Source organism: Torulaspora globosa, chromosome 1 (genome assembly GCF_014133895.1).
Source record: "Torulaspora globosa chromosome 1, complete sequence".
Classification (NCBI taxonomy): Eukaryota; Fungi; Ascomycota; class Saccharomycetes; order Saccharomycetales; family Saccharomycetaceae; genus Torulaspora; species Torulaspora globosa.
In genome coordinates, this window is record NC_050727.1 from 472,703 (window position 1) to 500,303 (window position 27,601).

General features: G+C 45.3%; 16 protein-coding genes across 16 annotated transcripts; 7 read left to right on the forward strand and 9 right to left on the reverse strand.

The window, feature by feature from the left end:
* Positions 1 to 83: 83 nt before the first annotated feature.
* IWR1 (Iwr1p) lies at positions 84 to 728 on the reverse strand (the record flags this gene model as incomplete). Its single annotated transcript, XM_037281213.1, has 1 exon — positions 84 to 728. The coding sequence occupies one exon, from the start codon at positions 726 to 728 to the stop codon at positions 84 to 86; it is 645 nt and encodes a 214-aa protein (XP_037137108.1).
* Positions 729 to 1,511: 783 nt separating this feature from the next.
* HG536_0A02510 (short-chain dehydrogenase/reductase) lies at positions 1,512 to 2,453 on the forward strand (the record flags this gene model as incomplete). Its single annotated transcript, XM_037281214.1, has 1 exon — positions 1,512 to 2,453. One exon carries the CDS (start codon positions 1,512 to 1,514, stop codon positions 2,451 to 2,453), a length of 942 nt encoding a protein of 313 aa, XP_037137109.1.
* Positions 2,454 to 2,519: 66 nt separating this feature from the next.
* Positions 2,520 to 4,394, reverse strand: ATG20 (Atg20p; the record flags this gene model as incomplete). The annotated part of the gene is made up of 1 exon (XM_037281215.1): positions 2,520 to 4,394. One exon carries the CDS (start codon positions 4,392 to 4,394, stop codon positions 2,520 to 2,522), a length of 1,875 nt encoding a protein of 624 aa, XP_037137110.1.
* Positions 4,395 to 4,682: 288 nt separating this feature from the next.
* Positions 4,683 to 8,930, forward strand: TRM3 (tRNA (guanosine(18)-2'-O)-methyltransferase; the record flags this gene model as incomplete). The annotated part of the gene is made up of 1 exon (XM_037281216.1): positions 4,683 to 8,930. The coding sequence occupies one exon, from the start codon at positions 4,683 to 4,685 to the stop codon at positions 8,928 to 8,930; it is 4,248 nt and encodes a 1,415-aa protein (XP_037137111.1).
* Positions 8,931 to 8,939: 9 nt separating this feature from the next.
* RRP42 (exosome non-catalytic core subunit RRP42) lies at positions 8,940 to 9,737 on the reverse strand (the record flags this gene model as incomplete). The annotated part of the gene is made up of 1 exon (XM_037281217.1): positions 8,940 to 9,737. The coding sequence occupies one exon, from the start codon at positions 9,735 to 9,737 to the stop codon at positions 8,940 to 8,942; it is 798 nt and encodes a 265-aa protein (XP_037137112.1).
* A 150-nt stretch (positions 9,738 to 9,887) lies between these two features.
* On the reverse strand, positions 9,888 to 10,664 carry RRT6 (Rrt6p; the record flags this gene model as incomplete). The annotated part of the gene is made up of 1 exon (XM_037281218.1): positions 9,888 to 10,664. The coding sequence occupies one exon, from the start codon at positions 10,662 to 10,664 to the stop codon at positions 9,888 to 9,890; it is 777 nt and encodes a 258-aa protein (XP_037137113.1).
* Positions 10,665 to 10,822: 158 nt separating this feature from the next.
* On the reverse strand, positions 10,823 to 11,185 carry TMA17 (Tma17p; the record flags this gene model as incomplete). The annotated part of the gene is made up of 1 exon (XM_037281219.1): positions 10,823 to 11,185. The coding sequence occupies one exon, from the start codon at positions 11,183 to 11,185 to the stop codon at positions 10,823 to 10,825; it is 363 nt and encodes a 120-aa protein (XP_037137114.1).
* A 375-nt stretch (positions 11,186 to 11,560) lies between these two features.
* Positions 11,561 to 13,591, forward strand: TIP20 (Tip20p; the record flags this gene model as incomplete). Its single annotated transcript, XM_037281220.1, has 1 exon — positions 11,561 to 13,591. One exon carries the CDS (start codon positions 11,561 to 11,563, stop codon positions 13,589 to 13,591), a length of 2,031 nt encoding a protein of 676 aa, XP_037137115.1.
* A 61-nt stretch (positions 13,592 to 13,652) lies between these two features.
* Positions 13,653 to 15,674, reverse strand: HG536_0A02580 (lipase ROG1 family protein; the record flags this gene model as incomplete). Its single annotated transcript, XM_037281221.1, has 1 exon — positions 13,653 to 15,674. The coding sequence occupies one exon, from the start codon at positions 15,672 to 15,674 to the stop codon at positions 13,653 to 13,655; it is 2,022 nt and encodes a 673-aa protein (XP_037137116.1).
* A 179-nt stretch (positions 15,675 to 15,853) lies between these two features.
* Positions 15,854 to 17,068, reverse strand: MRF1 (Mrf1p; the record flags this gene model as incomplete). The annotated part of the gene is made up of 1 exon (XM_037281222.1): positions 15,854 to 17,068. The coding sequence occupies one exon, from the start codon at positions 17,066 to 17,068 to the stop codon at positions 15,854 to 15,856; it is 1,215 nt and encodes a 404-aa protein (XP_037137117.1).
* Positions 17,069 to 17,438: 370 nt separating this feature from the next.
* KIN28 (TFIIH complex serine/threonine-protein kinase subunit KIN28) lies at positions 17,439 to 18,212 on the forward strand (the record flags this gene model as incomplete). Its single annotated transcript, XM_037281223.1, has 1 exon — positions 17,439 to 18,212. The coding sequence occupies one exon, from the start codon at positions 17,439 to 17,441 to the stop codon at positions 18,210 to 18,212; it is 774 nt and encodes a 257-aa protein (XP_037137118.1).
* A 90-nt stretch (positions 18,213 to 18,302) lies between these two features.
* On the reverse strand, positions 18,303 to 19,535 carry HG536_0A02610 (NAD(P)/FAD-dependent oxidoreductase; the record flags this gene model as incomplete). Its single annotated transcript, XM_037281224.1, has 1 exon — positions 18,303 to 19,535. One exon carries the CDS (start codon positions 19,533 to 19,535, stop codon positions 18,303 to 18,305), a length of 1,233 nt encoding a protein of 410 aa, XP_037137119.1.
* A 221-nt stretch (positions 19,536 to 19,756) lies between these two features.
* Positions 19,757 to 20,890, forward strand: MSS2 (Mss2p; the record flags this gene model as incomplete). Its single annotated transcript, XM_037281225.1, has 1 exon — positions 19,757 to 20,890. One exon carries the CDS (start codon positions 19,757 to 19,759, stop codon positions 20,888 to 20,890), a length of 1,134 nt encoding a protein of 377 aa, XP_037137120.1.
* A 2-nt stretch (positions 20,891 to 20,892) lies between these two features.
* Positions 20,893 to 22,689, reverse strand: GPI10 (putative glycosylphosphatidylinositol-alpha 1,2 mannosyltransferase; the record flags this gene model as incomplete). Its single annotated transcript, XM_037281226.1, has 1 exon — positions 20,893 to 22,689. One exon carries the CDS (start codon positions 22,687 to 22,689, stop codon positions 20,893 to 20,895), a length of 1,797 nt encoding a protein of 598 aa, XP_037137121.1.
* Positions 22,690 to 22,845: 156 nt separating this feature from the next.
* Positions 22,846 to 25,596, forward strand: HUL5 (ubiquitin-ubiquitin ligase HUL5; the record flags this gene model as incomplete). The annotated part of the gene is made up of 1 exon (XM_037281227.1): positions 22,846 to 25,596. The coding sequence occupies one exon, from the start codon at positions 22,846 to 22,848 to the stop codon at positions 25,594 to 25,596; it is 2,751 nt and encodes a 916-aa protein (XP_037137122.1).
* Positions 25,597 to 25,944: 348 nt separating this feature from the next.
* EAR1 (Ear1p) lies at positions 25,945 to 27,591 on the forward strand (the record flags this gene model as incomplete). Its single annotated transcript, XM_037281228.1, has 1 exon — positions 25,945 to 27,591. One exon carries the CDS (start codon positions 25,945 to 25,947, stop codon positions 27,589 to 27,591), a length of 1,647 nt encoding a protein of 548 aa, XP_037137123.1.
* Between the last annotated feature and the right edge of the window lie 10 nt (positions 27,592 to 27,601).

Here is a 27,601-nt window from a genome sequence, read left to right on the forward strand (position 1 = left end):
TTTGTACTGAAAATAAGTTTTGGGCCGGAGAGAAATAAACCCATACACAAGATGCAAAACAGTCACAGCAACTGTATTGGCACTCATCTTTCATCGATCATCCTCTGTAATTTACCAAATATTCGGTCGCGATACGCTATCATGGCGTCCTCATCGGAGTCTTGGTCATTCTGAAACATCTCTGGATCACCAACCTTGTCGTCGCTGTCAGTCTCACCTTCATCGGCATCGAGGTCTACGAAATTCATCGCATTAAGGGACGATAATATGTTGTTGCTATCACCAAGACGGGCGAACAGATCATCATAGGGTTCAGTTTGGTTCCCCGCTAATTTTTCTGCAATTGCTATCTCTTCGCCCTCACTACCGAAGAGGATAGATCGATCGTCGTCCTCGTCCTCGGGATAGTCGTTTCGATAGTAATTTTCCTCATTGGAGTCCTCATCATCCGATAAGGGCTTCTCGGCCAAGTCGTCGTCTTCTTCAGGGACTAAATCCATATCCGCGTAGACAATCTTGACGAATCCGACGTCACTGGCTTCTTTATAGGCGTCGAATTCTTTATCCGGCACGCTCTCGAGGTGATAGATATCATACACGTAATCGGTACTCGGGATGGTCAGCACTTCGGCAGCTGTGCCCGTAAAATGCTTTCTGCTTGGTTTTCTCTTTCTGCCCAGCCCGATTTCAATCGATGTGCCGCTCAATCTCAGATGCTCCTCAATCATTTGGGTGATTTCAGGAGCCAGTTGAGCTTCAGGTTCGCCGTGGTCGAGATCATCGGCAGAAGGTCTTCGGCGCTTGCCTCGTCGTTCCAACACAAAATGGCGATGACCATCGCCGGCCAACTTCAACAGTGGTGTTGTTCCCTCGTTGGCGGACTCGTAAGCTTGCTCATTAACGGTTTTGGTGAGCTGGAATAAAAACTTACCCTTCTTGACCCTTCTCCCCTCGTCAATCACTGATCATAACGAATGTGTCATAGTTAGTATCGGGCCTTTGTATCGGGTTCCGGCTTGATGAGCTCTACATACGTAGCTTTTGAACCGCATCCTCGTCTCTCCTTCGTTTCACTCTGATATAGTCGGGGGCTTCATTCATCCTAAATATCCCAAGAGCGTCTGGAAAGGAATAACTATTTGCTCTATCCAGGAGTTGGCCTTTCCACTAACCGTTGACCTGCTATAAGCTTATTGATCACAGTTACCCGGACCAAGGCCATTGTATGATGTACTGCAATTCTATCAATGCTATTTCCCAAAAGTTCCATTATTCAACTTCAAGGCTATCAAACATCTCTTTCGTCGCGTTCGTGATCTTTATTGTTGATGCTTTCCTTTCAACTCTGTTCCTTGGTCGTAAGATGAGTAGGTTATAATGTTATTTACTGGCGCGTCAGTAAAAAAAAATATGAATTTGTGTCGCTACGCCAAAATCAAAATAATTCTGACGATAGTTGGCTTTAAAGTCCCATCGAGACCTTTAAAGGTCATAAAAATTTCATTTAAATAATGAATCTCTTTCATCAAGAGCAGACAGAATGGCTTCGCTTTCGAATGGGTCATTTTAACATGGATTTTAGTGATCTGACTTTTCGCAATAGCTCACAGCGACCAAGCTTTCATAAAAATACGGTCGCACTTGTCACCGGTGGATCACGAGGATTAGGGCTAGAGCTGGTGCTTCGGTTGGCAAGCTGTGGTATCAAGGTTATCAACGTTGACGTGATGTCACCGACCCATAAACTCCGGGAGGCTGACAATGTCTACTTTTACCGCTGTGATATCACTGATCATGACGAGGTGAAAGCGTTGCATGAGAAAATAAGCAGTGAGCATGGGCCTGTAACAATACTGCTTAACAATGCAGGAATAACCAGAATTAATACGGTAGACATAATAACTCATGAAGAGATCAAAGCAGTTATAGCGGTCAACCTCATTGGAGCATATATCATGATAAATACTTTCCTGCCAGATATGATTGCAGAAAAGCATGGCTTCATTGTCAACATAGCGTCAGTTTTGGGAGAAATCGCTCCGGCCAGATTAACATCCTATGCAGCTTCGAAAGGTGGTTTGATTGCTATTCACAATTCGCTAGCTAGACAGCTATGCAGGCATAGCAAAGGCTCGCGATCGATCAAGATGCTCCTGGTATGTCCTGGCAAAATTAACACATCCATGTTTGCGAGGGTAAAGACGCCATCCAAAATCTTAGCCCCTGACATCGACCCGGGCAAATTGGCGGACCGCATTGTGACTGCTATCCGTTGCAACAACATAACCACTTTGAGGTATCCATACTACGTTAATATTGTGCCCTTCTTTAAGCAGCTCAGTTGGCCATACATGCGCCTTCTCAAAAAATGCAGTGGAATAGATAAAGCGACCGCTGTTTCTTACTCATATGGTGACGTTTCCCCCCATGGTCACAAATATAATTGTACGTAATCCCGTTAGTATAAATGGCTTGTCCGGCGAGAGGCTATAATCCCATTTACTATGCGATACCCAAGCCTAACTTTGGGTCGATTTAATGTCCTGCCATATTTTGAGATTGCTCTGTGCGTATTCTCTCAGATATTTGGCGTAATTCTTAAGTATTTCAGCCAGTTCTTTCTCGCGCTGACTCGAGAACTCTTTCAACTTTGTATCTTTGATTACTGTGGAGATAACCTCAACATCATTCTCAGAGACTTCGAGGGACTCCTTCAATTGTTGGATTTCAGCTTTCAGAGTTGGGATACTAGTGTTTAGATCTGGATCTTGGTAATTCACCGATTCTTTCACCATGCTGGCCAATTTATTGAATTTATTTAGGAGCTTCCCACTATAAGTCTTGGGTTGAGGATGCTCCAAATTGATCTTGTTACTTTTGCTCATCTCCCGGTCAACATCAGAGTCGACCTTTTTCATCTCTTTCTCATGCTCTTCCAGTTTTTCAAGTTGATTCCTCTTGCTCGCTAAATATTTTCTTATCATCTCAAGTTGCATTCGCTTTAATTTGCGGAACTTTATCAGATCTCTCGCAGAGCCTGCCATTCGAACGCACTCACTGAGTGGCTCATCTATATTGTAATAAAACTTTCCGACAGTGCTCTCTAACTCGCTTGCTGATTCATCGAAGGCGTTACTTATGTGGGAAAACTCCTCAGCAAGCTCTGCACCGCGGCTTTGAGTGGCTGCGAACTGAGCATACGCCTCACTCAATTCCTTCATGTAATGCTTCATATCATACATATTTCTTGTAATTCTTCTGCTGTACTTGTAAATCCCATTACTGAGAATGTTTTCATATCTTTTGTAATCTTTTTCGATGGCCTGGAAGCTGTCCTTGACTTCTAACCCACGAGAAGAGTTGTCTTTATGCAACAAAGATTGAGACGTTAGATGCGGGATTGGTAAGGATGCGTGTATTCTTGTGGTGGCTGTCGGGTCCAGTGGATTGCACTGCAAAACACTTCTGGGAAGTGAGGAAAACGTCGCAGAACTGGTTATGAAATCACTCCAGTTAGTATTATTCGGGTCGAGAAAATCGCTAATGATGGTAGTCTTTGTAACCTCTGAATCCAGCAGAAGTTTGTTGAGAAATCCCGTCAACATCCTGATTCTGTGTCGTATTAGTCTCTCATCGCTATTGTTCACCGATCCATTGATAACGGAAAGAGAGAGATCCACCGACCTCGTCCCGTCTGAAGGCAGAAGATAACTGGGCTTCGAGGCCGCGATCGCTTTCCCATACGTCTTTATACTTTGCTTCTCTGGTATTGGCGGGATCAAACTCATAGGAAAGAGCTTCACCAGGATATTCCTCAGACTCTCAAAATCGCTGTATCGCCTTCGCACCAGCGCATCCTTGTACCTGATTGTGTAAGCAATATATGTTCTACCCTGACCTTCTGACAGCTTGTTGGCCTCCAATATCTGCACCTTGCTGTTTGAACCCGAACTCTCTCTGCCAGGATTCAAATCCTTAGGCAGCTCGAATTTCCCGTTCAAACTGCTAGATTCGCCACTGTCGCGACGCTCCTTCGCTTCCGCCGTCTTTGACGGCAAGATATCGTCCATATCATCCTGATAAACCTCGTTTGGGTTCAGCAGTGGCTTTATTCTTGATCTACTCACCTGTTTCGCATCTCTATTCTCTAAATCACGCTCATCGTCCTGCAACTGCATAAAAGGGTTGTCTTTCTCCGTTATGGCGGTATGAATCATTGACGGATCCACACTAGATCCTCTAGCATCGTCCTCCTCACTATCAGAGCCATTTCTCTTACCATCCTCCTCTTGCCATTGTCCCTTTTCCTCGCCACTCTGCTGCGCTTCGACCGCCGTTTCAACGGCCTCTTTACTGAGCGATTGGCTCGATTCCGCAGTCTCTGAATTGCCCATCTCAGCTGTCAAGGTGTAGTAGTCCAACAATCTGATATACTAGAACCTACCGGCGAACTCACCAGGCTCTCAGCTCTAGCTGGCCTCTTCTTATAGCTCACGATGACTATGGTCAAGGGGTTTCTATAAGCTCAAGGCCTTTTAAGCTGTGATCACGTGACCCGTGAAAATTTCACTCTAAGAATCTCAAAAGTTGAGCCCATCGCAGCTCATCGCCGATGAAGATGCTCTCTGGCAAGGCCATTGAGCTTCGAATAGCGGCTGTTGTGGGTCCTGCTGTGTGTGGCAATGTCTTGCGGTGGACTGGTATCCAAATACCTACCGGTCGAGGCTCAGATCTCTCTTTTATCGGAGTTGGTGCTGAAGCGAAGCTTCGATGAAGTGGTTGGGTTAGTAGAAGCGACGCAATTGAGTTCTGATAATCTCGAGGAGATCGAAAAGCAGATTTTAGAGGTTTTGAAAGACGATCTGGCGACGTTGTCCGTGGAGGGAAGGGATGCTTCAACGCCGGATAGAGAATTACGTTTTTTGGCACAACTCATTGGCAAGATGAGCTCATTACGAAAACTTTTCGAGTCCTGGATTGGTAGTGTTATGATTGCATATGCTTACGAATACAGAGCGAGGCTTTTTCCGGACGAAGCTCACCAGGAACTTTTGTTTGGATTTCTTGGCGCTAAGCAATCAGACGATCTAGAGGCGAGTGCACCCCAGAGCAGCTTTGATATTATCCTGCTGTTAGAGTTCTTGGAATCAGCTTGCTTGTTTTCGGATTCGACAGTTGGGGTCTGCGACTTCGAACTTGATGCCATTTTGATAGGCTTGATGGGCTGCAATGATGAGGTTGTGTCCTCCAAGAGCTCGAATCTGATGAGATGGCGTATAAACGTTATTGCTGAGAAATGCTCTGCTGACACAAAGTTTGATCATTTTTGCTGGTCGCTTGTCCAGCAGATGCTGGCGAGCGACTCTACTTGCTCCTGGAAACAGGCAAATGGACATGCATTTCTGTTGCGCTTTCTCACGGTCTCGGGGTTCACAGCAGGTTTGGAAGCGTTTGTACAAACGGATGAATATTGGACTGCTGTACAGGCTGCGTTGAACGAAAGCATCCAGGAATCTCGTAAGATTGGGCTTTCAATCCTCAGGTTAACGATTAAAAAAATTCCAGACACCATGAGGCCATTCTCCACGCACCTATTTAGATGGAATTCATTGAATTCAGGCCTCGTGAAATCGTGGCAGGCGTTTACAACACTTTATGAGATCGTCAGTCTGGATACGGCTCTCAATCAAATAGAGGCGGCAAGTGAAGATATTTTGAACCTTTTCAAAGATCCGAATATACATTCTACATGGGGCTTACTGCTCTTTTCAACAGGACTTAGAGCCTCGATGGAAAGCGTGCGAAAGTATATGGTCGCCTTGCTGCTCAGAATAGAAGTCAAGTCGGTATTTGCAAAGGACTTGCGGAACTTGCGGAATATATTCCTGCCTTCAACTATGGAGGCCCATTTCTTCAACACGGACGGGAAGTCATGTCGTTACGGCGAGCGTCTAACACAGTTTATTTCTGAAGTGCTGCATGAATCAGGAGAAGACGCCTCTTTAGTGATCGAGACTATCTTGAGGACATTAGTAGATCAGGGTGGCTCCTTTGATCCCGCAAGGATATACATGTCGCTTGGGATCCTGGATTACTTGGAACAGGGAAAGCAGAAACCTCTCACATCGGCCCATCTTGATCTGATCACCAAGTTGTGTGAATTTGAAAATGAGGACGCTGTTTTTGAAACCACTATACAGACCATTTTCTTAAAATACCTTCTCCATATCTCTCCCTCGGTATCGCCTGTGGAATGGACCAAATGTGTTGTATCGCACATCAAGCGCAAGCAAGGTAATTATGAATATATTTCTCCGTTGTTGGGCTCATTCAAGGCCTTCACCTCTAGCCAATTTACGTTAAATGTTGCAAGGAAGGAACTGGAGCCCCTTATTGGGGAAGATCCAACCACTGATCTTCTTGCATTGGTGTTGTTTGACTTCAAAGAAGTTCCTGTGACTCAAGAGTTATTAATAGAGATAGCTATATCGCAAGAAAACGTACCAGAGTTGTCCGGAAATGCTCAGAGTTGTCTACTTTCTTTGGCTGCTGCTCGTGATGTTGATTCCCATTTATACCGCTCTTCAGAACTGTTACTCGAGTACCCAGGGCTAGACTTCAGCACCCTGAAGATTGTTAAACTATCTCCTTTATTTGACTCACTCATAATGAACTTCACTGGCGACAAATTCAAGTTTTTTGTTGCTATTTACAAGAAGTTCGCCAACAACTGCAGCGACTCATTCACACTCAGCTGGCCCTTGCTGGTTAATCTTTATCAAACCATTAAGGCTAACAACAGCGACCCCAAAACAACCAGTTTCAAGATGAAAGACGAGATTTACGGTACTTTTTTCGAGCTGCTGTATTTCTTTCTAGTGTCTAGTCCTACAAAAGTTGCCGTAAAGCCAACAGAACTCATTGATCTGTTGCACGAAAATATCAACAAAGATAATGGCAATTTTGAGGGAAACAAAGCTGTAGCCAAGCTGTGTGCTCATATTCTAGGAAATTGTAAGCCACAACACGAAGATGAAGAAGATTGGTCTAATGTTTTACGTATTTTTGAAATGCTAACCACGATTTGGGACAATTTTAGTTGCGAAAGACTTGTACTGAAGCAAAAAAGCCTGCATCTGGCTACTATCAATGGCTTGTTTCATCCCACAATCTTGTTATATGCTTCTTCGAGATCGGAAAATGGAAGAAATCTTTCAAAGAGAGTACATTTATATGGCAAGAGAATTATCGAACAGGCCTATAATCGAAGAAGCATCTTGCCACTTATCAGTGAAAATATTCTCTCTTTTGTGGAAAAGCATGGGGATAAACTAGGAAATGCAGATCAGGACTACGGGTGGCTGATTGACAGTATGACAGGCATATTCACCTGTGAGCAAACCAGCGTTAATATATTTCGATTGAAAACAGTGATTGCAGACCTTTTTGAATGCAAGCTGTCTAAAAATAATGGGCTCTATGAACGCATATACGGAGTAGAAGAAGTTGCGGCTAAGATCAGAATCATTGCCAGTCTATTGAAGGCACCACAGCAATTCAAGGACTGTTTTATTTCATATACTTTCCACAGCACCAACTTACTATCTGCTAAGAAAAGAACAGACGGTGCTGAAGAGATTCAGAGATTGCTCAAATGGCAATTGATTTTGTTGTGTCTCAAAGATTCGAATAGGAGAGATCTGATAAGCAGCATACCCGAGCTTATATTGAACAACATCTTGGATGAAATTTCTCCCATTATTAGAATTTACATGGAATGGACTATTGCCCTGCTATTATCTGATGCCAATCAAAATATAGAGGAGTTTACATCAAAACTATTTCCTTTGATGGATGACCACTCTAGACCGATAGTGGTTGTGAGTGCGCAGCGTATTCTATTTCTTATCCTAAAAGCGCTGGCTTTCAATAAGTCTCAGACATTTGAAAATTTACTGTCCAAGTTCACTAGTGTGCTAATCCCAAATGCTACGTCCAGCAAGCCACTCGTAAGACATTTCTCGAATTCCTTAATGTTGCTATTCTGGCCATCGTTTCAAGAATTTGTAAAAGATCCAACTTTCAGGCTCACAATCAAAGGACTCTATGATAAAGCTGTTGCAACAAAAATGAGCGGTAAATATAGGGCAGGAGATGCTAACGTTTGGGATATCAATGCTGATCTTACTTTGACTGGAATTTTTGGTGGTGTTTTGAAGAAAACAATTGACCATCAGTTACCGTACATTTCCAAAGGTACGTTTATCAAATTTCTGCCGTCTCAGGTTTCCCTTGCAGTGGGTCTGGACGATACTTCCTTGTGGCTATCGAAAAGAAGTACGAAAGAAAGCGAGACCGAAGTACAACAGTCCCTTTCCAACGGCCTCTCGCAGCTTCAGACTAAAAGTGGTGCTTGGGAAGCTTTGATGACGATTGAAACTGATGGTCAAAATAAAGCAGTTAAAAGATCAGATCTAATAGTAATATCTTCGCTGGTTGACAAGCCGCCCAATTTAGGAGGTATTTGCAGATTGTGTGATGTGTTGGGGGTTGGCTTATTGACAGTTCACGACATCAGAGTTAAAAATCATCCGCAATTCAAGAACGTCGCCGTTACTGCAGATAAATGGATGCCCATGGCTGAAGTACCAGTTCAAGAAATCTCCAATTTCATGCGTGAGAAGAAGAGAGAGGGCTATGTCTTGATTGGCTTGGAACAAACGGACAAATCCGTCAAGCTCGACACACGATACAAGTTCCCACGAAAGTCGCTGATATTGCTGGGCACCGAGGCGCACGGCATACCTGGAGAGCTACTGAACCAGTTGGATCTATGTGTGGAAATTCAACAGTTTGGTGTTATCAGGTCGATGAACATTCAAACCGCCACAGCTGTCATCGTTCACTCGTACACGATTCAACATATGTAACATACCATTTTATGAATTATTTAAAGCCTGCAACACCTCCGGGGCATGATCCTCCACCATCTTGATGGCCTTTTGTAGAACACCAAAGCTAAAGCCCTTTGCGCCGGAACCGCTCAATCCTACTGACCTTATTGGCGCGACAACCTTACCGTGTGACCAGGTTATAACAAGCCCATTGTTAGATACTTCGCTTTCCGATGCGGCTGCATCCATGAGTATATTATCGCCCACCACAGCAGCCACGAACACCACAGGCGGGCTCAGATCAAGCTTTTCTAGATCATAGTCATGGAACGTGGGCAATTCCTCCACCTCAAGGTCATCAAAGCTGGAGACCAGCTTCGGCAAATACGTCGTGTTCAAAGCCGTGTAGATGGCCATTGATATCAGCGATATCGGACTCGAGCACGACGAGATAACCAAAACATCGATGAAAAGTTTAAAACTATACCTCTTTGTGAGTCTCAGCTTCGAGACATCGATGCCTCCTCTAGGCTCTAGCACTTTCTTCAGCAGCGAAGTCAAAGATTCAACTTCAGGCGAATCATCCCTCTGACCAGCGATATCAATCTCCACGTGAATCAGCTCGCCTTCAGCTGTGTGATCTACAACCTTCCCCTCGACACTCACAATGCATTCACTGCCATCACTTGCGATTATCCTCGAAGATCCATTGGAACTTGGCAAAAAATCCGTGTAAATCTCGATAGGTCTGAATTGGTGTGGCTTCCGGCCATCTGGCCTTACTGATGGGACGCTAGTCAGCGAATCATATAAATAAAGCTTCTCAGTGACCGACAAGACCATTATTGAAGCGATTTGCACCGTTTTGGCTTGCCAGATGCCTTCCTAGCCCATCTCGATTTTCATAAGGGCTTGAAATTTTCAACAGCCTTTCTTAGTGAATACAACGAATAGGTAGCAACGCACTCAATGGCAGCATATAAAGCAGCCGAATCAATGATTGAATCTCTTATTTCGTCTTGCATCTCTAATACGGTCTCTGTGGCGCCTGATAAAATGGCGTGTAAGCAGAAGATTCGAAGCGATGACCGCGACGGTGAATGCTGCTTCGCCGCACAAGAGCCGGTTGAAGACCTCCTCATTCAGGTCTCTTCGCTCGCTTTCAAGCTCCAGAAGCTCGCTGCGCTCGCCGCTGTCTGCCAGACCTAGTAGCGTCCGAATAGAGCGCTCCGTCTGCTGGAGGCTCTCCAGCGCCATCTCTTTTACGAGCTGCGACTTGCGCTGCCGCTTCTGAATCGAGTCGTGGGCTGCCATCCTGACGGTGATGGTCTTGATGACGTCGATGAACTTCCAGGAAGAGTCGTAGCTCAGATTGACAAAGCAGAAGCAGAATTTTCTCGAGCCAGAGGGACTCACTTCGATCACAGAGGTGCCGCTGGCCAGCCGCCTCCTGCTTCGGATCAGATCACCGTTGGCACAGTCATGGATCGTCATATCCAGCGATTGCTTGTCCCGGTCCACGTTAGTGCCGCCAAACCGACTGGGATCTGTATGGAAGGGCAGCGTATCGACCACATCGATCACAAACAGGAACTCAGAGGTTGGTTCCACGAAAGGAGACTCCAATTCGAAGCAGAACCGATCCAGGTCCTGCTCGCCACTGCGATAGGCACTCTTGACAGCCTCTAGCACAAACCCAACGTGGTCACTGGGCACCGATGAACCTGCCACAAAGGCAAACATGCTAACTATCCACCAAAAACGCTCCATTGCCACTATGCCGCTCACCTCACATCAGCTGGAGCCACCTTCGCCAGCTGCAGCGGCTCCTGTAAAGTTCCCACTCTCTGGCCTTCCCCAGATCTGTTAAGACCAACTCCGAGAAACGAGTTACAGCTATCTCCAGTTACAAAGCTACAGATGCATACTTAGGAGCTAGGCTTCTTGCCTGCGCTGGCCCTGTACAGGTTCTCCTGGTGCAATGCCTCCAGCCTTTCGTCGTAGTTCTTCAGTAGGATCTCGTTCTCCCTGAGCGAGTCGTGGTACAGCTGCAAGTCGCCCTCCTCGATGTTCTGCAGCTCTTCGTCGTCCTCATCTTCCTCCTCGACGGTCTTGGCCTTGCCCTCCAGCTTAGCAACGTACTTGTTGAGTCTAGCATTCGAACGGTTGAGGTGCAGGATACTGTTCTCTATTTCTTGCTTCAGATGGGCCAATTCATCGGCTGACATGTCGCTGATCGCCGTCTTGAACTCCTCGATCTGCACAGGTCTCCTAATTCCACCAGCAGACATCTTGGGTTGATCTCTTGTAGCTTTCTTTGGAGTCTGGCTGCATCTGGGGCGACCGCAAGGAGACCAGGGGTCCTTTTATACTGCTGCTACCTCGAGAACAAGGAATTCAAGGGGGAAACGGCTGCTGGGTTTCAGCAGCTACGGGTGAAACAATCCCCAACGGTAGAGGTTACTTAAGGTGCTTCGTGATCGACTGAGAAGGCTCTGCTGAAGTCGTGGTACGGTGCCAGCGGGGAGTCGGTCAAGGCTGGGTGCTGCCTGGGATGAAGTACCTACGTGGTGGCTCTTATCGAGATTGGAGGTAGATTGGAGCAGGATTGTCCTTATTTAGTGTGCTGTCTGTAGCTTGTTCTGTTATAAGGTGCAGAAAAGTCTATGAGTTCTCATCAGGATCACTACAAGAGACGAAAAGAGGGAGAGATTGCAATGCTGACCAGCGTGGAGGATCTCCTTGAGATTGATGACCGCATTGCCAGCATCGAGAGCGAGAGAAGCCAGCTGGCTGCTCAACTGGAGCTGGCTCGGCAGGCAGCCGAGAAGAAGAGCTCGGTTGCCAGAAAGATCGAAGTCCTTGCGAGTGAGATCGCCCAGAGAGCCACTGACTTGGACAGTGTGAGGCAGCTGAAGGCGCAGTATGGTGATTTGAAAGTACTGTGTGATTTGGAGAAGCTTTACGTCCTGCAGGAGGAGCAACAAATGGCCCAGGATCAATTGCGTCAGGTGGGCGACGAGCTGAGCGAGCTGTCGCTTGTAGAGCCGGGCCAGATATCGCTGGACACCCTCTCGAGGCTGCACGCTGAGCTGTCGCGGATCAGGCGATTGCTCAACACTCCTAGTCCAGTCTACGACAGCTTTGAGAGCGTACTACGTTCCAGTGCAAACGACCTGTCTAACAAGTTTAACAGACAGCTATTGGAATCCAAGTGGGACACTCCAGCGTTTGTACCCATTTCTACACAAACCATCGAAACGATGAGAGGGATGTCGACTACACTGTACCGCTTGAGTCAGCTGAGATTCACAATTGAAGAGGAACAAACGTGGAACTTCAAATGTATCGCCAACAATTTCACCATCAGGTTCACATACCATTTCCACGATGGCAACTTTAAGCTCGAGACGTATTTCAAGTTCTTGAACGACTATTTAACTGAGAATCTGCACAAATGCATCGGAATATTTCACGACGAGTCCTTCGGACTCACCAAGGAGTACGTTCTCGACCAATTCATTGACCATGTCTTGTTCCCCATTAGAAGAGAGGTCCGCTCTAACTTGATGAAAGATGACAGATCTGTTAAGTTTGCATTGATCTCACAGATACTGACGACGGACAGAAGTCTGACCAAGAATTTCCACTATCACGGCGATGGGCTTGTACCGCTAATACCCGCAGAAGTCTGGGATATCTGGTTGAGCTACGAGGTTAGCACGGCTACCCGTCAGTTTCAGCAAATTACTAAAGATCCCAAGGATATGGCTAAATCAGCGACAGATTTCGTAAGGCTTGTGAACAAAATATACGATTCTTTATCGCCATTTTACAGTTTTGAGGCTGAGTCATTGAAGAGATATAAGCTATTGACCTGCTCGCAGATTTTTATTAGTCTTTCGTCGGCGTACATGGATTACTTGCTTGCCGTGGATGCTTTGGACGAACACAGAACCGCTGAGAATGAGCTTTATCAAACTCTAATCAAACTGCAGAATTTCAATGTTGTGTACAGAAGGATTTTTGAGCTTTCGCAAGAGTTTGTCATGATCCAGTTGACCGAAACCGTCAATCTGAAAGAAGGCACCAAATATCAATCTCTGTTCCAGAATATATTGGGGGAATACAAAAAGGTAATCGACGAGGAAATTCAACCTTCAGTGGTACGCAGGATCAAGAAGCTACTGAAGGAAACCTTGCGGAACTATTTCAAAATAGGCTCATGGTCGACACTAACTCGAGATAGTTCAGTCATGAGCGCAGAGATAGTTAATGCCGTCAAGCTCTTAAGCAGAATTATCAAAAGATTGGATGCGTTAGATATATCACTGGAGGCATGTCTGGGTATTAAGAATGAGCTGCTCAACATTATTGTCAACTACTTTATTGAATCCATCCTCAAACTGAATCGCTTCAACCATGCCGGTCTGAAGCAGTTGGAGTTTGATTTTCATGCGCTTAAAGAATCATTAAACTTACCAGAGACTGTTTCCAACTGTCAAGACACGATTCTAAGGGAACTTTTGAAAGTCCTATTTGCGAAGTATGATGATAGCTGCCGAGGTTTTTTCGACTCCTCATACATTAAAACATCAGAATTCTCCGCTCTCAGGGATATGCTGTCGATCAGCGCCCTGAAGGACTCAGAGATACAGGATGCACTATACAGGGTGGCATACGGCAGTATAATATGAAATTTTGGCAAAGTACTCATGAGCAAGATTAAAGGATGATGGAGATAAGTAGTTCTGTAAGTCAAATTTCGCCATTCATATATTCGTAAGATATCAGCTTATCTTCATTAGCGGGGACAGATGTTTCGCTGCTAATGAAGCTTGCAAGGCGATCCTTTACGAATGTTCCAAGCATCTCTCCAATCGTGGATATCATTCCTGTGGGCCCCTCGTCAAATAATTTTGGGTTGTCAAGCCTGGTTATCCACGCATATCGCTTATTCGGCTCTTTCATATCCACTTTTGGATCACCAGAGGCGGTCTGTTCATCACATCCATCACCATCTAAAGCTATGCTCTCGTCAAAGGTATCGCCACTGAAGTGCACATCCACTAAATGATCTAAAACGGGCCAGCCGTATGCATTGGCAAATCTTCTGCGGACAATTATGTTGTTGTGGGCATCTGGTTTCAAAGCAACAACCACCTTACGCCATGACAGGCCATCGTGCCATTGACGAGCAATCGATTCTTCCATTTTCTGGCTTTCGCCTGTGTTTCCACGAGCCATAGTGAAAGACGACAACAAGATGTTGGTGTTACCTTCAAAGGTACTCTCCAGTTTTGCGGGCTCCGGCGGAATGTCATCTGCTGTGTAGATCTTGTCATGGATGATGACTGGATCTCTCGAACTTGGATCAAGAATGTACGATTTATCAGGCAGCGGGGGTATCAATAAGGACACAGCTGACTCCAGGAATGAAACCTTGGGTATCGTCGATCGGCTCTGGGGAAATTTTTGGGGAGCCAACAAGCCAAGCATCTTCGTGAATGGTGAAACGACAGTTCTGTTGAGAAAGTCACCTCGTACCATGTCAATATTGGAAGACTCCGCGTTCAATTCTTTACCTTCGAGCTTTTTCAGTTCTTTCAAAACCTCTTCATAATCCAGGAATAGCATCGAAGCCGTATAGAGCGGTACAATACCATCGTTCACAGCGTTCATGTACAGGGTCCTTCTCTTAAACCTAGCCATAATATTTTTGACTGGCTCTCCAGGTAGCAAGGCGAGTAACGGACTATCAGTCTCCGGTTCCTTCTCGAGACTTAGGTCTTGTCCAGCTTTACCAATTACCCCAAAAGAGAGCAGAAGATTGATATAAGCTGGATTGTCTGTTACAATACCAAGAAACGGGGATGCCATAGCCACAAAGTTTATGGGTTGCACCTTGTCGAAGAACCACGGATACTTGACAGTAATGTAGGCAATAGCGAAAGCCTGTACAAGTCCGCCTAAGGAGTGACCTATTAGAGATATTTTGGTGACCGAATCATCATAGAGTTCTTCGATAATGTATTTGGCGAGTTTGGTTCCCAAATACTTAACGCCTCTCTCGGTCTGACAGATATTCTCTGTGTAACCCTTGACTACTATCTGCTCATCAAGGTGTTTCCCCTGAGCCTTGTATATTTGTTCCATCATATAAGCCATATCAGCGGACACATTTGAATGCAAGCCATGCGTCAGCACAACCAGGTGTTTCTTCTTATAATGAGAGTTGATTTGTGCCGGTAAGTTCCATATATCCAATGTAGTAAGTCTCGACACTGTAATTTTATCGGAGCTTGCAGCTGTGGTAGTACCATGAATAAACTTATCACTTACTGCTTCTTTGCTATTGCCTAGTACAATCTGGAATGTAACTTGTGTGTTGGTGGTGAACAAAATCTGGCTCACGATATCAACTATCCAGACATACCTAGGTTTGATCCGGTGTACTGAAAGTTCAGCTATGCAGCTTTGTTGGGCCTGCAGCGTTGGCTCGAATTTTGGCTGGTCCACTGAAGCTATTATCTTCTGAGAGTGGTGATAGTCTTCTGTTCTCACATCGCAGTAAAGGATGAATGGTCCCATTAAGTAGGCAGCTCGATATGAAAGACTTTCCATATTCTTAACCCTTAGCCACAGTGAGTCCAATGGCACATCTGGTGGGATCTCATCACCTTCATATAGATCATACGTAATCACATATCTCTCCAGCTCCCCGACTCCAACCGCAGATGTATAGTTAAAGAGGATCTGAGGTTCAGCAGCTCTACTCATACCTGGCAGCGCTGAACGGGAGATTTAGTTGGTGCTGATCAAATGTACCTTCACAAAAGGGTTGATCGTTTAGTGCTCGCCTTGTAACACTTCGACAAGAGCTTAGTGGATAGAACAAAATATCATCCAAACTGGTGATCATATCCTGATTAGCTATTTACAGTTTCAGATTGTACAATTTAAACCTCTTGAAGAATCTTCCGAGCTTTCAAGTCGCTATCGTACGCCTCCATGGCGTTGATGAGATCGTCTAGTCTTTCTCCAGACATTACGCCCTCAATATCGTGCATGCTGAAACCACAGCGGTGGTCAGTGATTCTGTTTTGTGGAAAGTTGTAAGTTCTTATCTTGTCCGATCTGTCGGTTGTGGTTACCTGATCCTTTCTAGCGGATCTTTCCTTCTCCTCCCGCTCCAGTCGCTCCCGTTCTGCTAATCTAGCCCTGAGGATGGCGAAAGCCTTGGCCTTATTCTTGTGTTGAGACCTCTCGTCTTGCATGGAAACCACGATTCCAGAGGGGAAGTGAGTAAGCCTGACGGCGGAGTCGGTAGTGTTGACATGCTGACCACCCTTCCCGCTGGCTCTCATAACGTCGATCCGGATTTCGTCCGGCTTGAAGCTTCTTTCGTATGCATCTGCTGCCTTCTCGGATTCGTTTCCCATTTGCGGCAGCACTACGACCGCCGCCGTCGAAGTATGAGTGCGACCCTTGGTCTCAGTGGCCGGTATACGCTGCACGCGATGGACGCCAGCTTCATGCTTGAGGACATCGTAAGATCCGGGCTCGTCTATACTCAGTATAGCATCAACTATCCCAGATCCGCTTTGGTTCTCGGTCTTAGATGTTAAATGGTATTTCCATCTCTTGCTCTGTGCATACCCAGCATACATATTAAGAAGATCTTGTGCAAATATCATGGCTTCTATTCCACCTACTCCAGGTCTCAATTCCAGTATACAAGGCTTGTCTGCAAATTCATGAGGCGGTATCAGTTTGCGAAGCAGTTCACTCGAGGTTTTTGCGAGCTGCGGCACAAGCTTTGCATATTCTGCCTCTGCATCTTCCTTTAAGCTAGGATCGTCATCCATCATCTCTCGTAAGGCCTTGAGCCCTTCCAATTGATCTTGATATCTTTCGTAGATGTCCTTGATAGAGGAAGCTTTCGCATACAATATCTGGCTGGCTGCGTTGAAAGAGCCACCAGCGGCCAGCATTTGCTCCAGTCCATGTAATTGTTCAACATATTGCTTTATCCTACTGATCAACGATGGGTGCAACTCTTCAACGTCATCGATCGTGGGCGAGGTTGTAGTCGACCATCTCCTAGCAACGAAGCTAGGTTGGCGTAATAATGTGGTGTTTCTCATCAACCTCAAGGTCTTGGTAAAGTTCATGATGCTCGTAGGAGCGCTTGCCGTTTATCTTCTGGTGATGATTCTGTTGGCAACGAAGATCTGAATACATCATCTTCAATACTTAGCAGCTACAATAGGACGCAGTAGCTTTGCTACAAGAACAATACAAGTAGAGTCAGTATTTCTGGCCAAAACTGCCTCCAAGATGTCCCAACCTGAGTATACTAAAGGTATGAGAGAGCTTTATTTTGCTATTGGTAGCGTTCATTTTACTAACTGAAGGGCTTGAACAGAGAAGAAGGTCGGTGAAGGTACATATGCGGTCGTTTATCTAGGGACCAAGCAATCAACTGGCAGGAAAGTAGCTGTCAAGGAGATCAAGACTTCTGAGTTTAAAGATGGCTTAGATATGTCAGCTATTCGAGAAGTAAAGTATCTACAAGAGATCCAACACGAAAATGTCATCGAATTGGTGGACATCTTTCTGGCGTACGATAATTTGAACTTAGTGCTGGAATTCTTACCATCAGATTTGGAAAAGGTTATCAAAGATAAGTCGATTTTATTTACACCGGCGGACATAAAGTCATGGATGTTGATGACACTTCGAGGAATTCACCACTGCCATAGGAATTTTATACTGCACCGAGATCTGAAGCCCAATAATCTATTGATATCTCCAGATGGCCAGATCAAAGTTGCGGACTTTGGTTTGGCTAGGACTTTCCCATCTGCCCAAGAAATGCTGACAAGTAATGTGGTTACTCGCTGGTACAGAGCGCCGGAACTGCTGTTCGGGGCCAAGCACTACACATCAGCGGTGGATATTTGGTCAGCGGGCGTAATATTCGCAGAGCTGATGTTGAGAATACCCTACCTGCCTGGGCAAACCGATGTCGATCAGATTGAGGTCACTTTCAGAGCATTAGGAACGCCGACAGACAAGGACTGGCCAGATGTTTCGTTCTTTCCTGCATACAATAAGCTTCAAATTTATCCACCGCCTTCGCGAGAGGAACTGAGGAGACGGTTCATTGCGGCAAGTGAGAATGCGTTAAATTTTATGTGTGGAATGCTCACTATGAATCCACAGAAGCGTTGGAGCGCAGTCGAATGCCTAGAAAGTGATTACTTCAAAGAGGCTCCAGCACCGAGCGACCCTTCCACTATCCAAATATCCTAGTTTCAAAAATACAGTACATATCTCGTTGTTCACAGACTCATCAGGCCCGATGATTGATCTATAGCATAAAACATCGATCTGTTCACAGAATTAGCCAACTTGAGCGTGGTATATCCTCATCACATATTTCCCAATCGCAACACTTGCAGTTAAGCCAGGGGACTCGATGCCAAGGAGGTTCACAAAACCAGGAAACTCCTCCTCTTCTTTGATATAGAAGTCATCGAACACTTTAACGTCTGGGCCAGATAACTTCGGCCGAATCCCGCAAGTACTCACTTCCAGATCCGCGGCGTCGATATGAGGATAATAGCGGCTGATGGCTTCAAAAGCGGCTGGCATGTTTTGCGGATTAGGTTTGTAATCGGTGCGAGAATCCACATACTCCAGGTCGGGACCAAAAATGATTTGTCGATCCATATCGATTGTCAAATGAGTCCCCAGCGACTTGCCATCCTGCGGTGGGACCGGGTATATCAGCCTATTTACTGGTGGAAATCCTGCATTGTTCAGTTTATAATAATTACCTTTGGCAAAATAGAGCCGCTTGTGGCGGTCTTTCGGGAGGAGCATATTGCATATTTGATCTGCGTATAAACCACCACTGTTCACAATGTTCTCGGCAGTAATTTCTACTGGTTGTGTATCATCGCTGTAATTGTCCTTGCACGTCACTGTGTAGCCACCATTTTTCGAATACTCCAAGCCGATTACCTTCGATCCATGTACCATGTCGCCACCATTCTGTTGAATTATTGCAGCCAGGTATTCAATCAACGAATGAGAATTTATAATACCACTGCTTGGCGAGCTCAGCGCCGATCTCTGTACGTTGATAAACGGTTCCAGTTTGGCTGCTTTTTGGGAAGACAGCATCTCAACCTCGATATCCAGCTCTTCCCTGCATCTGCGGAACAAGGTCTCATTTACTGCATCCTCTTGGTCTGTCTGAGCTACAATCCACTTACCACAATTTAGCCAACTAACGCCTGTCTTGGCAGGAGTCAGCTCTTTGTAGATTATGTGTTTTCCCTCGACACAAAGTTGTGATTTTAGTGAGTTAGGTGGGTAGTAAATTCCTGCATGTATTACCTCACTGTTATGGCTCGATGTCTCCATTCCAAACCGCTCATTCTTATCGAGCAGTAAGACATTATTCGTAGGTACCTTACTCAATTCCGCAGCGATTGCAAGTCCTACCACGCCCCCACCAATTATGATGTGAGAATAGTCTGCTGCCGCAGCTACGGCTGTCTGGCTGAACCTTCTCACGCTTTGGATGCTGCTTAATCTCATGAGATCTCTTCCTTGTAACCTAAACATCACCAAAACGAAAGTCTCTTGAACATCTGGCAGTACTGATGCGTCTGGCAAACTATCAATGGTATTTGACCAAAGCGACCACTTGTATCGGCAATTGAAGGACTATTCTTCAGATATGGTTTAGTCTGCCTTCGGGCACTTCTTTAACAATGCTTACTTTGATGCAAGGCAAGACAACGACAACACGTTAGAGAGCCAGCTTGGATGCTGGTGAAATCTGTATGATGTACCGGTCGATTTATGGGTGTGTTAGGAGATATGCTACGATAAGCCAGCAGGTGTCGAGGCCTCCATTTGAGGAGATCTTCCCTCGAAAGAGGATGATAAACAGAATATTGTTTGAGTTGGACAGTCGATTAAGCTTTAAAAAGCTGTATCCCCTCTTCGAGTCCTCATATAATGATATGGATGAGGATACGATCTCTCTGGGTTCCAACGTATCGGCATCAGACGTGATGCTAATGAAGAAAGTGCTTGAGAAAGTACGTTCAAGGACAAAGTCAGCAAATCTACATCTTTTGAAGCTGGAGAGTGCTTTGCTCGATAAAGCTGCCGAAATGGGCGATAAGGATGCCATTGCTTTGGTGGCATTTGATGTTTTGAAGGATCCGTCAAGGAATAGCCAAGAGGATGTTGATTACGCCAAGCTTCTGATCAAAGATCTTTATAAGAGAGAACACCATCTGACGTTGAAATTAACAGGCGATTTAGCACTAAGAGGCGGCGACAGCTTACAGGCAGCAGATTACTACCAACATTTCCTGAGACTAGAGGCTGACACATACTTGGCTGGGGAAGTTTACGGACAACTGGGCCAGATGAGCTTCCAGGATACGGATTTGCTTTCAGCAGAGCGCTACTTTCGAAAGGCCATAGCACTCAGTCCGTTAGAGTATTCAGTGCACTCGTACTACTATCTCGCTCAAATATACATGAACTCTGATCCTTTAAAGGCGAGAACTCTGATGGAAAGCTGTGCTACGCAGGGCTACAGGGAATCTTTCAAGGCTCTCGGATTTTTAGAGATGCACTATTTTGGTGACCTTTACAAAGCCCAGGAATGGTTCAAGCTCGGCATGGAACTCTATGAATTGGAATGTTTTATAGGTTATTTTGATTGCTGTGCTTCATTGGGCGAGTGGACATTGGCCAAGAAGTGCTTGAAAAGCCTTGAGAAAATGGGGGATGCCAATGAGACCTACAAAACCATCGTAGGACAATTTATGGAGGCACGCAAAGAGAAGATTGAGAAGGCATTGTCATTTCAATCCGACCCGCTTTTGTACCCAAATACAATGAAAGATGGAAGCAAGCAGTCTGAATTGTCCATCAAGCAAAATAAGTGGGGATTATAAGGTCACTTATCGTTGATCTTTTGGTAAACCAACACGTCACCTTGCCTCCTGGAATCCCAGTGCGTGAAAGAATTAAAAAATCTGGCAACTTCAATATAAGTGGAATCTTTCAGCAAGGAATCAAAGTACAGATTTTTCAAATGCTCGAAGATAACAAGATACTCTGGCCATTCGTACTTGTATTGCTTTCCCGGACTTCTTAAGTTCTTCCGAAATAATGGTGGGAAGTTCTTATAGATGAAGTCAGGAACATCCTCATACAGGTAATCGCTTTCATCCATATAGTTGGGTAGTTTTTCATGAGCGTCGGGATCGTTCAACAAGTGCAATGGAGGTTCACAAGTTATAGCCCACAATTGTTCGATATCATTTCTATGTAGGTGGGATTGCCATGGGGTGGAATGACAAGGCATGATGAAACCGACGCTATCGATTGCTGGCTCATTGTGCAAAAAGTTCATTACCGACACTACTCCCGCTTCATTGAAGCTATTGAGAAACAGTGCAGCGAACACCGAGACGAATGGCAGGGCCCAAAAGAGGTTATTCAGCGTACGAGATTTGATACGATGCCTAGCGGCGAGTGCTAGAAGGGCAAAGGAAGAAATTAAAGTGAACAGCGGTTGTAACGGATAAAGAAATCTGAATTCCTTGTGCGCTAGGGAAGAGAACGACAGTAAACTTATCAGAATGACGGTCTTAATTTGTTTGAGCGGATCTATCACCTGGGTAGGTTTGTTCCTCTTATTTGATCCAATGAACAGTCCGTAAAGGAACAGCGGAATATTGAGACCTAGTAATATGGGGACACTCTGCGTCAAATGGAAGTGCCACGGTGCAACGCCATAGAAATTGGATAGCGGGCTAGTAAAGTTGAACTTGAGAAAGCGAAAGACAGGGAAAACCAACTCTCCATAGAAGTAGTAATCTATGATACAGTTGAAGAGCGTCACTGCGGCGAGAACTGAAGATATCTTACAAAGCAGGTACACCAACGACGGAAAGCCTTTTCTCTCGACCAGCTGACATACTAGGAAGAAGCCTAGCACTAGCCATATCAGCGCATTGCTAGGTCTTTGTAAGCAGGCGAAAATAGCTACCACGAGTGATTTGGTGAAATCTGCTCCGTGGATAAGCTCGCCCCCGGTCCAGTCCCAATAGAATAAAGCAATACTCGTAAGACAAAGCTCGAAAGAGTTGATGAATGTTCGCGTAATTAGGAAGCAGTTAAAGAAGTTGGTCAAAGTTAGTACCGTCGAGATCTTGGTGATCTGGGAAAGCTTCATGCCTTTCTCATCGTCAGACTTTTCCATAGTCATAATGTGCAGCTTCTGAATAAATTTGACGGTATAGTATTCGCCCACCGCCGCAATGACAGCCATTGCAGCTTTCGGAGCGTAAATAACACCATTGTATTCCAAAATAGTCGGAAGCTCTTGTATGGGCCGCAGAAGAGCATCAATATTGCTAAGTTTCTCATCGGGTAGCATATGTTGGGCGATCGAAGCAATACATGCACTCAAACCCCATGTAAGAATAGAGCACAAGAAGCATGCTGCGCTAACTAATCGGTACGCTACTTCAAATATCAGGGGGAAAGCGTAGCTCCTTAGGCCATATTCCCATTCCCAAGTCAATTGGCCGAATCCGAATGCTTTGTAATGCGCCGGCTCCAGTGCTTGCCAGAATTCGTCAGCTTGAAAGAAGGTTCTCGTTGATATGGCGTTGATTAGCCTGAACGCTGTCAGGACAATAAGTAGCTTCGGTATCCTCTGCAACAACGCTCTTATAGGTTTCATCTGCTACTCTTAGTAATTGCTTATCGATAACTTAAGTAACCTTAGCTTCTCTTGCGACTCGCGTCTTCAATACTACCAAGACTACTGGTATAGAAAGCAAATCGAAGCCCTAGAAGCTCCAAATTTCCCAGATCCGACCGACTAACATTGTGGGATATGCTCAACTTCACAGGCCAGGCGAGGAGGAGGACTGTCAACCTAGGAAACAGATCAGCAACTACAAAGCAGGACATACTGTTGAAAGCCCAGCGTGAGAGAGAAAGGAGAGCCAAGGAGCACCAAAGAGAAGCTGCATGTGCTATTATACAGTTCCATATAAGGAGATACCTGGCCGACAGGTTTAACATTAGACTTTTCAGTTCCACCTGGGACCGTCAAGAGGTCGGCTACCTTGTCTTGGTCTTTGGCCCTAAGTTGATAGAGCATTTGGATTATGAGTCCGTTTCAAGAATACTCAACGACTCAAAAGATATGCTGGAGCATTATCCTGGAAACCGCGGGAACCTGAAGTTATGTGGTATGATGGCTCAACTGAAGGATGATGTTCTCATTCAAGAGATCGTTAGCTGTTTAAATCTGGCAAGGCCTGTCGCAAATGAATTTGTTGCAGGTGTGAGAAGCCTTTTGATGAGGACCCAGAAACTGAGTCAACAATCCATTACTCTACTTTTGGAAGTTGTGTGCAGGTGGAATCTGAATCATTCTGAGGCCTTAGAACCTTTATTCGAAATTAGATCGAAAGAAACGGCTAATTCCTCGGTTCTCTGGATGTTTTACCAGATTTGTGGGTCGTTAAATGTTCTACCAGCTTCTGACTCTCGTTCGTCAGTCCTGCTGGAGAATTTGGCATATATTTACTGTCATGTGGATGATCGAACCACAATCAGTCGCTGTATCGCCAGTTGCTTCAGAGGTATGCATTATATTGAACAAGACGGTCACTTACAAACGTACGTTACACAGCTTTACGAAAAGCCTTTCCTGGATTTTTTGACAAACCTTGTGGAGAATGAAGAAGACGTTGATGTCACGATGGAAAACTTTGTTTCCTATATTGAGAGCGCTCCCAACGATAACTTACGAGACTCGGCAATGATCAGCTTGCTCTCCAGGCCATCCTTCTTAAAGAAATTATACTCTGGTATTCATGAATCACGCTTTGGCGAGTTAGAGTTCGAACCAACAGCATCTTTCTCAATTTTTGTTAGACTGCTCGAGATGTATTTACTAGTGTCGACGGACCATGAACTCCTTTCCGAATATTCGGGATTCACTGTTAAGGATCTCGTAGCCTTCACGACGAGTTTGAAAGATTTTGTGTTTCATAACCTATGGCACATCGCAGCAGAGTCAAGACCCAAGATTGTAGAAGATACATTGCCGCTCTTACAAAAGTTGTACTTGAGAGATTCACGTCTGCATTTCTGCTCTAAGAATAAGGATCTAGACTACTGGAGCAGTAAAGATGTCGACTTTCTGCAAGTAAGTCCCTTTAAATATATTGAAGACTACGAGAGGCTTTACAGGGAATATGCTGACAAGAGAGACGAGTTACTAGCCGATAGTAATGAGCTTTCCACAGCAGATGAGGCCAGCGCGATAAAATTTCAAATATTAGCCCGCCTCAGCTCGATGTACAAGTCTTCAGTGTCCACAAGACAATTCAAGAAGCTGGAGATTTTAATCAAGACTCCTTTCTTCATTCCTTTTGAACAAAGAGTTGACCTTTTTTACCTGTTCATCGCCCTGGACAAACAGCGTCTTCATTTGGATGAGGATAGTGCTCTAATGGGTATGTTCATGCCATGGCATGTGAACGGAGCAATGGGACGGCAGTCGGCGACAATATCCAGGGAGAATATCCTTGACGACGCGTGCAATGCTTTCAATAGTATCGGAGAAAGGTTTAAAGCCAAATTGGCCGTCACATTTGTCAACGAATTTGGTCCAGAAGCTGGGGTGGATGGTGGCGGTATAACCAAAGAATTTTTGACCAGCGTTTCTGAGGAAGGTTTCAACAGCGAGAAGTATTCGTTGTTCCAGACCAACAGCCAACACGAGCTCTATCCTTCGACCGCTGTCGATGCGCAGCGTTTGAGATACTTGTGGTTTTTGGGCAAGATTCTAGGCAAATGCCTGTACGATCATGTGTTGATAGATGTCGCGTTTGCCGATTTCTTCCTGAAGAAGATGTTGAACCCTTCGTCACAGTTTGCCTCTTCCTTTGATGACCTGCAAAGTCTGGACATTGTACTTTACTCCAACTTAGTCAAGCTTCTAACTATGACGCCTGAACAGATAGCCAGCTTAGATCTGGCCTTCGAAACTGATTCGCTGGACGGCAGAGGAACTGTTGTGCCGTTGATACCCGACGGAAACAATATCGCGGTCACCAAGGAGAACGTTCTCCTATACATCATAAAAGTAGCTGACTTCCGCCTCAACAAGAGTCTTTTTAGGCAAATCCAGAACTTCCACGGTGGCATGAGCATGATCATCGCCCCACACTGGATGGAAATGTTCAATTCAGTAGAGCTTCAGATGCTGATCTCCGGCGGAGGCAAAGACATTGACCTGGCGGATCTCAAAGCCAATACCGAATACGGCGGATATCAGGAGACTGACAAGACTATCAACGATTTCTGGTCGATTTTGCAGGAATTAGAATCGCAGGAGAGGCTCAATTTCATCAAATTCGTCACTTCCGTTCCTCGGGCACCTTTACAGGGATTCAGATCTCTTGAGCCTCGATTTGGCATCAGAAACGCCGGAAGAGATCTCGAGAGGCTCCCGACGGCATCCACCTGCGTGAACCTCCTCAAATTGCCTGATTATCAAGATAAAGAACTGCTGCGACAGAAGCTACTCTACTCCATCAACTCGGGAGCGCGTTTCGACCTCTCGTAGCGGGATTCGGCCATTATATACGCCGTCAAATAGACTGGATATAATGCTGGCATCAGCCAGCTAATTGAGGGCATTGGATCTAAGTCTTGGTTTTCACGTGAAAGTGTTGATAGTAGTGATAAGTCCTTGATCGGTACCACCGAGAAGCTTGAATAGGAGACAAAGAACGCCGTTGTTACACCAAGAGTGAATCTTCAAGAAGGAGATTTCGGGACGTTGGAAGCTCTTTGCTTGGTGCCGTTTGTAGTTAATCTATTTTGGTTACATTTGAGACACTACTTCGAGAGATTTGAAGTGGTTTGGGGAGGTGCGCCACAGGTATTACTGCAGACATTTTGATAGAACAGGATGAGTAACGATGGTATGGCGGCAGTAATGATTCTGATGCTGGCAGCGGCTCGACAGACACTTGGATACGTTATTCCGAGGGGCATGATTGCGATAAATGAGGAGACGGGGGCCGTCTACAGTGTAAAAGATGATAATGATCCGTTCAATAAGTATCCCGAAGGCTATGGGGAAGATGAACTCGACATGGATATCATGCTATTCTCTTTGATTACGATGGTTCTGATGTACGTCTTTGTGTGTTTCCTTTACATCTTCATCAAATACATTGTGAACAAACTGATGAGAGACAACAGTAGCATCTCACTTCTCAACGATGGTGATACGAACCGAAGGCTGCGTAGAACAACGGAGCAGCTGAATGCTAGATGGCCTAGCGCTTTGGATAATGAGGAGTACGTTAAGGATAAACTAGCGAAGCTCTCCCCAGAAGAGCAATTTTACTACAAGCAGGGCGAAGAGTACATCAGGCAGAATCCTCCTCTGATTATTCCGCACGCTTCGTCCTCCGATGAGCAGGTGGAGGATCCCATCGTAAACGAGTCAACGAGACAGTTCATCAACGAGGAAGGCGCTTACGCATGGGAATTTCAACCGGACTCTAACCTACCCAACGATACGGTGATTGTGGAAAACAAGACGGAGGTAACATTTTTGAATTATAACTATGAAGCATCTGTGATGACAAATTTGCCCATTCCTAGAATCAATAGGGTTTATTATTGTGAGTTCAAGATTTTCGAGCTAAGAGGCAATAGTGGCACTACCTCTAGCGGCTCGCATCACTTAGAGGATGACGAAACGATTTCCTTTGGGCTTTCTACATGTCCTTATCCGTATTTCAGACTGCCGGGAAAGCATCACCATTCCATTGCGTACGATTCAAACGGTTCTCGTAGATTCAATGATTCATTTGCCCTGGATCCAGCTCTTCGTACGCTGTTTCCAAGACTCGAAAAAGGTGACGTAGTTGGTATAGGATATCGTTCCAATAGCGGGACCGTTTTCTTTACGAGAAATGGTAAAAAACTGAAGGAGGACTCCGTTGGAGGTCACATCAAGGGTTGGAAGTTCAAGTATCTTTACCCAATAATTGGTGCTAATGTTCCTTGCAAAATTCACGTAAATTTTGGAACATACGGATTTGTATACATCGAGGCAAACGTCAAGAAATGGGGTTACGCTAAAACCAGTGGTATGAAGTTGCCTCCACCATCCTATGAAGAGTATGGCCAGGACACCCTTTTAGAAAGCGGTTGCGAGGAAGATTTAACCGATAACGAATCCACCTCCTCTATTAATGGAGATATAGTAGACAGCCAGGGCGAATTGCTACCGCCTCCGCCGGGGTTCGAGTATAGCACGTCGCCTATCGATTCGACGAACGCTATGGAGGAAGCCATAAATCTGAACTCTTTGCCAGCGGAGCCACCGAGCTATTCCGATGATGAAATATCGTCACGAATAAAATCAGATGCACCAAGGATTGGTAGTAGCTCATCTCAACTAGTTGAAGAAGGAGATTCAAATGATCAAAATGGTTATGTCCATGACGAGGAAGAAGATGACGAAATGAACATCGAGGAAAGCGGGCATTCCAGAAAAACTAACGGGAACACTTTGTCAAATCAATTTATCCAGGACTAAGGCTAGGCTA